The 13,438-nt window shown below is 31.4% G+C and overlaps 3 protein-coding genes across 3 annotated transcripts; 2 read left to right on the top strand and 1 right to left on the bottom strand.

Annotated features, from left to right (window-relative positions):
* Positions 1–689: 689 nt before the first annotated feature.
* On the top strand, positions 690–2,316 carry LOC114419749 (serine carboxypeptidase-like 50). The gene has a single exon (XM_028385526.1). The coding sequence runs from the start codon at positions 779–781 to the stop codon at positions 2,102–2,104; it is 1,326 nt and encodes a 441-aa protein (XP_028241327.1). The 5' UTR covers positions 690–778; the 3' UTR covers positions 2,105–2,316.
* A 2,570-nt stretch (positions 2,317–4,886) lies between these two features.
* Positions 4,887–6,556, top strand: LOC114419748 (serine carboxypeptidase-like 50). Its single transcript, XM_028385525.1, has one exon. It carries the CDS (start codon positions 5,033–5,035, stop codon positions 6,395–6,397), a length of 1,365 nt encoding a protein of 454 aa, XP_028241326.1. The 5' UTR covers positions 4,887–5,032; the 3' UTR covers positions 6,398–6,556.
* Positions 6,557–10,367: 3,811 nt separating this feature from the next.
* On the bottom strand, positions 10,368–12,061 carry LOC114419747. The gene is made up of 2 exons (XM_028385524.1): positions 11,592–12,061; positions 10,368–10,815 (listed from the first exon to the last, which is right to left on the bottom strand). The coding sequence occupies exons 1-2, from the start codon at positions 11,983–11,985 to the stop codon at positions 10,697–10,699; spliced, it is 513 nt and encodes a 170-aa protein (XP_028241325.1). The 5' UTR covers positions 11,986–12,061; the 3' UTR covers positions 10,368–10,696.
* Between the last annotated feature and the right edge of the window lie 1,377 nt (positions 12,062–13,438).

Raw genomic sequence — 13,438 nt, 5'->3', positions numbered from 1 at the left:
TAAATTCAGCCACAAACTTTTAATATTTAAATATTAAATTCAGCCCTTTGAGAAATGTACACTCCTTTTTAAAAAAAATAAAATAAAATTCGTTTAACCATTAATGTTCAGTTTTTTCTTTAATTGAACAAAGCATAATAAAAGCAAGGCAGATGCATTATGTGGCTCTGATACCAAATGTAAAAAGATACATATATTGATCCAAACATGCAAATCAATTTAAATGGCATATTCAGATCAAACAGCGGAAATTAAAATATTACGAGCGTACATCCAGCCATTGCAAATCGAACGCGAAGCAGCACACACACGAACCTGAAAGGCAGTTTTGTTCTTCCAGACCCTTACTCAGTGAATAGATTGTGTATTTTTTCTGAATAGAGAAGTGGGTTTGGTGATACAAAACTGAGAGCACCCCATCCTATTTATAGAGTCTGTCCATCATAAAGCTCAAAACTTGTTATCAGAACGTGAGATGAAGGATGGATACTTGATTTGTTACTGGTGGTTGCAAATATATTGCAAAAATATAGGTTGAATGTGGATGGAAAATGAACCAGATTCATAAATAATAAATTTTTTCAAAATAATAAAATAAAAAGGACGTGGAACGTGAATGTAACGTGGGCTTCCAACATGCCATTAATCAACATTCAACACTGCTGTCGAGGCATAGACACGGTTTTGTTTTGTTTTGTTTCTTATTTGCATCCAATAATCCAAACCTAACGTTTTTACTAAAGTAGGAGCTTTTAGTTCAGCTCTTATACACCAGGAGATGATGGAGTCAACGATCATAAACCAAGTCTTTTTCTTCTTCTGCTTCTTTCTATGCTCTCTCTTAGTCTCAGATTCTTCACCATCTGCTTCAAAACCAACTCCTTCATTCCCCAAAGAAGCCCTCCCCACTAAGCATGGTTACCTTCCTATCAGTCCCACTTCCACTTCTTCCATTTTCTATGCCTTCTATGAAGCACAGAACTCAACTTTACCACTCTCCCAAACCCCACTTCTCATTTGGCTCCAAGGTGGCCCTGGCTGCTCCTCCATGATTGGAAACTTGTACGAACTCGGACCCTGGCGCATCACCGAATCACTCACCCTTCAACGCAACCTTGGTGCTTGGAATAGAGTCTTTGGCCTTCTTTTTCTTGATAGTCCCATTGGAACTGGCTTCAGTGTGGCCTCAACCACACAAGAAATTCCAACGGATCAAATCGGCGTTGCAAAGCATCTTTTTGCTGCTATAACCAGGTTTGTTCAACTTGACCCTCTTTTCAAGCATCGCCCTGTTTATATTACTGGTGAAAGCTATGCTGGCAAGTATGTGCCTGCTATTGGGTACTACATATTGGAGAAAAATGCAAACTTGAAGATTTCTGAAAGAGTGAATTTGGCTGGTGTGGCTATTGGGGATGGGTTAACCGACCCCGAAACTCAAGTGGTTAGTCATGCTGTGAATGCTTATTATGTTGGATTGATCAATCAGAGGCAAAAGGATGGGTTGGAGAAAGCTCAATTGGAAGCAGTTAGATTAGCCCAGATGGGGAATTGGAGTAAAGCAACTGGTGCCAGAAACAAAGTGTTGAATATGTTGCAAAACATGACAGGGTTAGCTACTTTGTATGACTACACAAGGAAGGCTCCTTATGAGGATGATTTGGTTGAACAATTCTTGAACATTGCAGAGGTGAAGAAGGCCTTGGGGGTGAATGAATCGTTTGTGTATGAGTTATGCAGTGATGTTGTTGGGGATGTATTACATGCTGATGTTATGAAAAGTGTTAAATATATGGTGGAATACTTGTTGGGTAGGAGCAGGGTTTTGTTATATCAAGGTCAACATGATTTGAGGGATGGTGTGGTTCAAACAGAAGTTTGGGTGAAGACAATGAAATGGGAGGGGATTGTAGATTTTCTTAATGCTGAAAGGAAGATATGGAAGGTTAATGGAGAGCTTGCTGGGTATGTTCAGAATTGGAAGTCTCTAACCAATGTTGTGGTTTTGGGGGCTGGCCATCTTTTGCCTACTGATCAGCCTGTTAATTCTCAAGCAATGATAGAAGATTGGGTTTTGGAAAAGGGTTTGTTTAAAAGCGTGTAGCAGAAAAATGTTTCAAGAAATTTCACTTCGTTGTATTTGTAGTGAAACTAGCGACATTAAACCGTGAGTGAGAGTGAGATTATTAATCGATGAGGTTTAAGAATCTCATTGCAAGAACTATTTTTCCCAGTGATCAAGTTATCTGTCATAGTCCAAAGATGAATGTTGAATGGCTAAGCAGGTTTAGTATTTTTTTTTCTTTCTTTCTATAATTCTATGTGATGATTAGTGCACCACTTAGCTATGGAGTGTTTCCAATTTTATATCAGGATTAAAATTACTTGTAAAAGCAAAAATAGTTTTAAATGTCACCAGACTATGCTAAAACAAACTCCTTAGCCTTCCTTTAACGAAGCAATCTTTCAAAAGCGGATGTCCATTTGGGTTGGGTATAATCCAAAATCATAATTTTTTTTTGTTAATGCCTACGGCAAGACAAGATTACTCAGTGTTTTGCAATAAGAAACAAAAAGGGACTAGTATCAGATTGCTTAATATGGAAGCGACAGAAAGTTTGGGATTAAATAAATTTTTTATCCAGGAAAATATGGTGTTTTTTTTATTTTAGTATTTTTTTAGTTCTTCCAAGATTTTTTTTTGTATTAGTTCTTAGTATTAGGTAATAATGTTAATCGATGATATAACAGTGGGATATTAACAATCAATTGCTTTGTTATGTTGTTAAAGAAGTGAATAAGACAATCACGTGTATTTTTTGGGGTTAAAAAGTGTCACCTTTGCTTCTTAGTCCTTACCACATTACTAGAACAAACAGTCGCTTCATAGAATTTAATCAAGAGTTGGCCTTTCTCTTCAATCTTATGCACCCATTCAACGCTCTCACGAACACCACCTAGAGCTAGCTTAGTGAGGTCGTTTCCTTCAACTATTCAAGGTATGCCATCATTTATGATGTTAGTTATTTTGGCGGTAGAATAGTTTTGAGATTTTCCTAGCTTTATTGAGTTCAGTTTTTCCCTTAAGCTATAGACGTCAATGTAAAGTGAGTAGAGTTCAAGTTATGAAACTTCTTCTAGGAGAGCCTAAAGATTGGAGTAATATACATGAATATCCTATTATTTTAATTTTAAATATTTCATGAATAATTTTTATTTCTCTTAATCTTTTTTTCTTATCATATCATAAATTCTATTATTTTTATATTTTTCTTCTTCTTCTCACTAGGTGTTAAATAACATTGTGAATGTCTATCAAACCATTTTCTAAAGATAGAGAGTAGAATTCACTAGATGCATCTAGCCGTTCCAGTGCTTTTCATTTTGCTTGAATAAACCTTTCAATAAATATTTATAAAAATTAAAGTTAAAATTAACCTGTGTATAAATTAATTTATAAAATCCCTTTAATTTAATTTTTCTTAAAAAAAATGAATTTAATTTGTGTAAAAACTAATTTTAACTTGTAAAGAAAAAGTTAATTCACTTTACTTTTTGTAATATTTTTCCCTTATAAATATTTCTAATCTTAACTTAGCTCGTTCGATGCATTTGTTGGAAAAGAAAGTTGAGGACTTATCATAATGATCAAAACAGTGAGGAGCTCTAACCAAGCCAGTGTGATTTAATGAGGAAAGTTAAAATTAAGAGCAACGCGCTGACTTCTTCCAGCTTCTAGGACCTACTGAATATAACGTGCGTTATTCTTGTTACATCTAACAAATATGTTTTACATCCGATATATCTTTAAAATTTTAATTTTATTCTTTTTTACTAATTTTTTTTCTTTTTTTCTTTTCTTCAGATAACCTACAGATTAATAATCCATATAACCTCATACAGATTTGTCTAATCTATATGGATCCATACATATTACATTAAATTATGTCTTTGTATATCACATATTTTCTTTTCATATCGATGCGTAATGATATTTTTTTTAGCAATTAATGTATGTGAGACAGAAACTTTCACTTATAGTTTTTTCTTTTTAATATTATATTAATTGTTTTTAATAATATATAAAATAATAATAGTAATAGTAATTAATAAAAAATAATTAATAAAAAGAAAAAATTATAAATAAAATAGAAATTTATAAAATCTATGATCCTAAAGTAATTCCCTAGACAAAATAGAAGTAAGTTCACAAACAAGATTCAAGAATACTTGAAGTCTCAAATTTATGACTTTCGTATTATTAGCACAACACTTTAACCAATTGAATTGAGTTAATATGTCAATTATGTTAAAAAAAATAATTAACGTGATTATATATAACACTAAAAATTTTAATGTATATTTATTACAAATATAAGTTTACATAATAAATTTTGTAACAATTAATTTTGATCTAATAATATTCTTTTATATATATATAAATTTTATTAAATCTATGATTTTTATTTAAAATTTATATATGAAAAAAATATTATTAGATAAAAAATAATTGTTACAAAATTTATTATTAAACTTATATATGTGTATTAAATATACATTAAAAATTATAGTGTTATATATAGCGACATTAATTATTTTTTAACATAATTGATCTATTAGTTCATTTAGTTAAAACATTGTACTAATAACCCGAAAATCACATGTTTAAAGTAAAAAAAGATAAAATTGAAATTTTTTAAAATATGTAAGAGTAGAAGAAATTTGTTGGGTGTAAAAAAAATAACCCATATAAGATAACAACCTTTGGGCTTTTGGTAATAAAAAAAAAAGAAAAAGAAAAAACTCCTCTAATATACTATTTCAAAAGTTTTAATTCATTAATCAACTGTACAAAAAATTAATGTTTCCAAAAGTTATTTGGACTCTTCTACGTACCAGTTTGCTGATGGTGAGGCATGACGCATGAGATGCGATGAGATCCCCTTTTTGATGGTTCACTTCACACTTCTTTGTATCCAAATCCAACAGTTTTCTCCCACATTCAGCTTTGACACTTGTATCTCATTCATAGATGGAGTCACCCCACGCATCCCTCTTCATCAAATTCAAGACACCAATCTTTTTCTGCTTCTTCCTAAGCACTCTTTCAGTCTCAGCTTCTTCAAAATCAACCCATCTATTCCCCAAAGAAGCTCTTCCCAACAAGTATGGTTACCTTCCAATCAGCACCACTTCCACTTCTTCCATTTTCTATGCTTTCTATGAAGCCCAGAATTCCACTTTACCTCTCCTCCAGACCCCACTTCTCATTTGGCTCCAAGGTGGCCCTGGTTGCTCCTCAATGCTTGGCAACTTGTATGAACTTGGACCCTGGCGTGTCACCAAATCACTCACCCTACAGTCCAACCCTGGTGCTTGGAATAGAATTTTTGGACTTCTTTTCCTTGATAATCCCATTGGAACTGGCTTCAGTGTGGCCTCAACCCCAGAAGAGATCCCAAAAGATCAAAACACTGTTGCAAAGCACCTTTTTGCTGCTATAACCAGGTTTGTTCAACTTGATCCTGTTTTCAAGCATCGCCCTATTTATATTACTGGTGAAAGCTATGCTGGAAAGTATGTGCCTGCAATAGGGTATTACATATTGAAGAAAAATGCACAGTTGGAAGTTTCTGAAAGAGTGAATTTGGCTGGTGTGGCTATTGGGGATGGGTTAACCGACCCGGAAACTCAAGTGGTTAGTCATGCTCTGAATGCTTATTATGTTGGATTGATCAATCAGAGGCAAAAGAATGGGCTGGAGAAAGCTCAATTGGAAGCAGTTAGATTAGCCCAGATGGGGAATTGGAGTAAAGCAACTGGTGCCAGAAACAAAGTGTTGAATATGTTGCAAAACATGACAGGGTTGGCTACTTTGTATGACTACACAAGGAAGGCTCCTTATGAGGATGATTTGGTTGAACAATTCTTGAACATTGCAGAGGTGAAGAAGGCCTTGGGGGTGAATGAATCGTTTGTGTACGAGTTATGCAGTGATGTTGTTGGGGATGTATTACATGCTGATGTTATGAAGAGTGTTAAATATATGGTGGAATACTTGTTGGGTAGGAGCAGGGTTTTGTTATATCAAGGTCAACATGATTTGAGGGATGGTGTGGTTCAAACAGAGGTTTGGGTGAAGACAATGAAATGGGAAGGGATTGTAGATTTTCTGAATACTGAAAGGAAGATATGGAAGGTTAATGGAGAGCTTGCTGGGTATGTTCAGAATTGGAAGTCTCTAACCAATGTTGTGGTTTTGGGGGCTGGCCATCTTTTGCCTACTGACCAGCCTGTTAATTCTCAAAAAATGATAGAAGATTGGGTTTTGGAAAGGGGTGTGTTTAAAAGTGTGCAGGATGAAAATGTATCCAAAAAGTCTATATGTGTTATGTAACGATTGAGACTCATCATCAATTGAATAAATATGTCATGGTTCCAGTTCTGCTGTGAATGAATGTTAAGCAATTTGTAAGTCTTGTAAGTAGGTTTAAGTTTTTTCATTTGACAACTTTGAATTCCTTATTTATGGATAGTCAATATTTTGTTGTGGAAATACCTTGCTAAAATTATAAGGAAAGATCACAGCAGCTTTCTCTTTACAGCTACAACTTCAATGATGTATTTAAGTTGGGATGAAAGATTACAGGGTGAAAAGCTCATAGAAAATCCATTGTTGCATATTTATAGGAATACAAAATTACCAATGATGTATTTAGGTCTATATACTCATAGAAAACTAATATAGTAAATTAGATGTGCCGAGAAAAACTCATAATCCCAATTAGTCCAAATTACCATACTTAGAAGTTGTCATAAAGGGAACACTTGGTTTTGCATCCCCTTTTTCCTTTTCGATTGTCCAGGTCAAACTAGCACTATTGGTGGTTATACCATATTCAAAGGTGTGCAAGTAGTGTTAGAATTATTGTTGATAGTGGGCCGTCCCACTATGGCAATAGAAGGCCCGTTAGAATGACTTCTAACCCTTGGCCGAAGCACTTCCACCAGAAAGGCACTTGCTATATATACTCCCTTTTTTAAGTACACCTCTTTTGCTTTCTGGAATTACATATACCTATTCCGAAAATGTATCTCCAAAACTATGACTCATAGATCTGGAAATATAATTCCAAAATAGGTATATATTTTTCAATAAAATATCACTTAAGAATTAAGATGGTTGGCGAGAATTAAAAAAAAATGATAAACACTACACCCATGTTTGTTAGAGTTATTTTTATCTTATCATTAGTATTCTTTAAATTCTATCTAAAATCTTATTTACATCTTATCTTTATTATTCTTTAAACCTTAATTTAAACTATCTTAATCATATATTCATTATATAATAGTGTGTTTTCATCATTATTATACAATATTTCGCATTTTCTTTCATGTGGCAATATCTTTCAACGTATGTTCATCTACTAACTTCATGTGACATTGAATTGTTGACGTAGACTTGGATTAGAAAATGAATGAATGCACTTAAAGGAAAGAAATCATCGTCAAAAGCTTTGCTTTGTAATTAAGGTGCATAATATATGTAGTGATGAACATACCTTGAAACGTAATATCACATGAAGAAAAATACAAAATATTGTATAGTAATAATCAAAATGCAATATTATATAAGGAATATATGGTGAAGATAATTTAAAATTAGGATTTAAAGGATAATAAAGTTTAAATTTTAAATAAAATTTAAAGAACACTATTGATAGAATGAAAATAATACTAACAAATATGGGTATAAGATAAACATTTATCATCTTTTTTTTAAAGTTCTTGTCAATCATCTTAATTCTTAAGTGATATTTTATTAAAAAAATATATATTCATTCTGAAAGTATAATTCTAGAACTATGAATCATAATTTCAGAGATATATTTTCCGAATAGGTATATATAATTCAACTGAGAGGTAGAAAGTGGTGTACTTAGAAAAATGAAGGTGTAGATAGAAAGATCAGAAATGAAATGGGCCTTTTATATTTTAGTTGTGTTGAGCTTTTATTTCAGTCTCCTAAAGTTTTAGCTGGGTATATTAAGATTATGAATGAATTGTTGAGTTTTTTTCTTAGTAGTTGTAGTGTATTCTCTGATGTGCTTACCCTTATTGAGCTAGTAGCTCTCTATCAATTGTCCTATATGGTGACATTTGGGAAAATCCTCTAGAATTTCTACCAGGGAAGTTTCTGAGTTCTGACTGATTTTTTATTTTATTTTATTCTGGGAGGTAAATTCTACAGTGAACCACCAACAGTGCACAACTTTTTTTTTATTAGTCAAAAATCAGTTTTATCCTCACTTTTTACCATTGTATATAAAATAAAATAATTGGACGGTGTAGATTAAAAAAAACTAAATGAATATTTGATTGATTTAAAAATATATTAAAATGAAATTATATTGTGATGGACCATTTTAACCCTCCATTAAAAACACAAGTTGTGGTGCCTGGTGTGGAGGTTTTTGCGCAGGCACTTGCCTGTGTTGCCCGTGCTTGATATTGAGGATAAAGTGATGAGAATTGGATTCTATCGTTCTTTCCGTCGTGTTTGTTTTGAAGGTTGAAGAGAAAGGTTAGCAGAACAAATATTGTGCCCCGAATAGAACACCTTAACATCCCCATCTGCCAACGAACCATAAATCTCTCCAACAGCACCGTCCACACCTTCCTTTTATTATTTCAAGCTAAAACATAGCTTTCACGGTCTAACAAAAACTCATGAAATTATTATTCAAATTTTTTATATTTTAGCAACATCAACTTTTTATTTTATTGTTTTAATTGGTAACCATTTTATTCAAAACCCAGATATTATTATTTTAAGCTACAATAACCATTTTACAACTTCCCCACCCGTGAACCATTTGTAACATGTCTCCACGCTAGAATTTGCCTTACTTTTCTTATCTTGTTCATTTTAATAGAATAATAAAATGTTACATCTGATATCATATATTAATAAAATGTTATATCTTTTCTTAAGAGATCCATAGTGATAATAGTTATTAAAGTCAAACATAAAAAAAAGTTAGATAGTAAAATTAAAATAAAAAGATAATTTAGGTAATAAAATTGAAATTGATTATTTTACAAATATAAAAATATATATATTTAAGTCAAAATTTAAATTGTTAATTTAGTCGTTTTTTAATTCATTTTCTTAATGAAAATGACTAATTTAAGAAATAGGTTGACCAATTTCATATTATCATTAACCAATCTCATTGAAAACTGAGCAAGTCCATATTGTCACTAAACCAATCTTTGACCAATGGAAGAAGCAGATTGATCATCCATTATTTTGTAAATTTAGTTTATGTGGAACATTATAGGCAAATGTATGTAGTTAAGATTAAGATTTTGGATAAATTGCAAATTGAGTCTTTAAGTTGAAAAATGTGTATCCTCCTATCACAACTTAAGGAAAAACCATGTTCCTTCTAGCTATTGCTCAACACAAAATTATACGGGACCCAATCATAACTTGACAATATATGTCATTTTATATCTACATTTCAATAAAGGAATAGACTAAGCCTATGAGACGTTGGATAAGAGATAAATTTTTAATTTCCTGAGAATTTTAGGTTAGGAATCATAGTTTGTCATGTCTAGTATCCATTTTAAAATTGGAGATATTTTTTAAATAATTTCCCACAAAAACTTTCTCATGAAAAGAGCTGGGAATTTTACTTTTTCAAATTTAATTTTTCTTTTACTACAATAATAAAAATATCATATTACTCTTATTACACTCTTATTATTACATTAAGGTATATGATAAAATATTACATGACTATTTGATTACCAGAAAACTTGTGTAAATATTCTTACTGATCAATTAAACTGATTTTATTCATTCTTAAAAAATATAATTCTCGAAACAGCCGTAAAAGTTATCTAAAAAAACTATGCCTAAAGAGTAATATTATATACTCCTTCAAATCTTCATACTTTATACTTTATGATTTATGAATTATGAAGAAAACATTAAATAAAAAGGAAAGTATTAAAATTAAATACACTTAATTAATGCATAGAAACTTTAAAAACTTTTTCCATAAGAAAGAAAAGAAACTTTAAAAGCTTTCAATACTTTCTAAATACTTCTCTTTTTTCCCTCTCCTTCTCTTTTCATATGAGAAAAAAAGATTTTAATTTAAGATTTACATCCAAAATTTTCCTACACTTTTTATATTCCAAATGAGAAAAAAAAGTGTTTTTTTTTCTATTTTTCTTTTCCTTATCTTCCTTTCTCTTGTTTTTTAACGCAACCAACTAATATGTTAGTGACTTGCGTGAACATCTACCAAACATAGAAAAAACACATCCAAGACATAATATGAATTACATGAACAATAAAACACATCAATGCTAACATTTGTATTGAAAAGAATCACCAACCAGTCAATCAACCTAAATTCAGCCTCCTCGGACATCTAGCCACTTGCAAAAGAACTCAAATTAACACAACTAATGTTTGAGTCCGCAAATGTACACAGCCACATCTATATTACATTAGTCAACATCAAATTGTGAAACATAAATAACAAATCTTTTATAAAAAAAAAAAACTTAAAAGAAACCACCATAGAATATCTATGAACAAATCAGAGTCCAATTTAATTCACAATGGTCTTGTTCCTGCGGGCTTCTGGTACATGTCTGAGGTATTCAAAAACTAGTAATTAACTTGGTCGGAAGGGTTTGAACAAGAAGATGAAGAAGATTCCCGCACTGAACAAGCAACCACCTGCGCCCATTGCTTCAAACGAGTCTTCTTCGCAGCCAAATCATCCCCTTCGCAATAACCACATTCACTCAAAAATCAATCAAATTGACAACAGCCATCTTAAAACAAACCTAATAATTTAATCATATTATCAAATGTTAACAATATTTTTTCTGAGAAAAGTAGTATAATCAGAACTAAGAAGACATATCCAATTCTACAGTAGAATGCTAAGGCTCTCAGCAAATACTTACTCAAAAGATTACTATAACCACATGCTCTCAAAATCTAATCAAATTGACAACACCAAACTTAAAATAAAACTTATAAATTTAATCACAAAATCAAATCTGTACAATTTCTTTTTTACTGAGAAAGTGGTCATATGGAAAAATCCCTAATTCTACCAAGCAGAACCCTAATGAAATACTTAAAAGACTACTATACAACCAAAGAATCTAACTTAAATAATTGAACATGATATGTTAGTTATTGTAAATTCTCGTATACTTATCATTAGATTTATATCAATAAAAAAGAGAGACTAATGTACAAGTTTAATATGTAAGCAATTTTATTCAATTGCAACTACTTAACTGGCTAGTCTCTAATGCTAAGGAATTTTCTGAAGAGGATTGCCTGTTAAATGCAATTCTAGCGACGATTGAACCGCGTCCATAAAAAAGATGAGAGAGTTAACTCCGAATCCTTAACCACTTACGCCACAACTCACACGACTTAAAATTTGTACAATTATAATTGTGATCACAGTATAATTGAATTAACAACAACAAGAGTTAATATATTAAAATTCAAATTTATGAATTTTTGAAAGAGGAATTACCAGGATTGAATATAGTGGTGGGGCTAGCAATGTCGCTGTCAGAGACAAGGGAAGACGAAGAGGATGACCTAGACAAGCTGTGGTGATTGTACTGTTTGTTAACGGCATGGTACAACTCCAAAGCGGGGATTGTGTTCGATAGTTTCGGGTCGATTTCGGGCGAATCGAACCCGAACCCGAGCTCGAAGCACGCCTTCAGTTCGTCCAAGTCGTCCTCCGAGAGGCTCTTGCTCAGCCGGTGGCTGCAGCGGTGGTTGTCGCCGCTGATGTGGTGGCTGTTGTCCTTCCGCCGCTGCCAGGCCTCGTCGCGGAGCGTGTCCGGCGACCACGACTGCTGCTTGTAGAGTGGCCTCGGCGGCGGGGGCGGCGGCGGCGCGTGGGGGCGACGTGACATGTGGAGTTTCTTTGGAACAACGCTGATTGGTTTGGTTTCTTAGTTGTGTTTGTGATTGCTGTGAATAAGTGTGTGTGGTGATGGTTATGTAGTTATAGTTGGCGGCGTTAGTTTTATTTTATTTTATTAAAAATATTTGACGGCTTATTCGTTTTTATTTTATTATCAGGCTTTAATTATTCTGTCGTCCTAATAAAAAAAATATTCTTTTGGTAAGTAATAAATTTTTCTTTTAAATTTTAAAATTTAAAATATCTTGTTTTAATTCTTATAGTTTAAAATTATCTAAATATTTAACAGCTTATCACCTAGTAGTAATTTTAAAGAATTTGAATATAACAATGTTATTGAACAATTTTAATTAATAAGAATTAAAAGATTCAAAAATTTCAATTATAAAACTAAAAAAAATATTTTAACTATAAAAAAATAAAAATAAAATTTATTACAATTATTAGAAATCAAAAGAATTATTAAACTTATTATTAAATTTCAAGTGATGTATTGAGAGATCTACCTCGGTTAATTAGGTTGAATGTATAAATTATTATAAAATTTTCATACTTATTATTTATTTTTACTTAAAAAAATGAAGTGTAAATTATCCTTAATACAGAAGAATCAGTAGGAAGTTATTTGAAGTGTATGTATTAAGAGATACATCTATGTCAGATAATTAAGCCGAATATAGAAATTATTATATTTATTATTTAGTCTTACTTATAAAAAAATGAAGCGTAGATGACCTTTAATACAGAAGAATTGGTAGGGAGTTAATAGTCTTGATTTGTAGACTCGGGTACTTGGAATTTCGTATTCAAATATTTAAGATATAATGACATTCAAATTTGGTGAAAGTGATTTAATTCGGATTGAATTACTTGAACTTTAGCCTTTAGTTGTCCAAATCCGGGGCAATTTAAAAAGAAAATTACAGTTGTTCATTACCGTGTTTAGAACAAAAAAGAACTCGATTATGCCAAATAATCTGTTCTGTAACGGAAAGTGTTTTATATTTTATATTTTATATTTTTAATCAACAGAAAGTCTGTACTCAATATAGATCTAAGATAACAAATAGGATGTGATAGCTGACATACGGTAAGATGGCGATATATAAAACAAAATGGAAACAATGATAAGTTTATTTGTTTAAATTTAAACGCAAGAAAATAATAATAGAAAATCATAAGGTTTATTAAATTAAAATTTTAAAAATTTATTTTAATATAAAAAATATTACAGATTTTGAAAGATTACATAAAATTTTATGATTTATTAGATTTTAAAAAAATATTGTAATTTGAATTTTAATGAAATTATATTCTAAGAATTTATTTTTTTTATAAATTTATAAAATTTACAAGAATATAATCCCTCTTGTAAAATCTTCCTTAAAATTCCCAAATCACTTGATTTTTCAGTTAAATGCTATTATCTGATAATACTGAGC

The sequence above is a fragment of the Glycine soja genome, chromosome 7, assembly GCF_004193775.1.
Source record: "Glycine soja cultivar W05 chromosome 7, ASM419377v2, whole genome shotgun sequence".
NCBI lineage: Eukaryota > Viridiplantae > Streptophyta > Magnoliopsida > Fabales > Fabaceae > Glycine > Glycine soja.
Note: the sequence above shows the minus strand (reverse complement) of the source record. Positions and strands in the feature narration are given on the sequence as shown.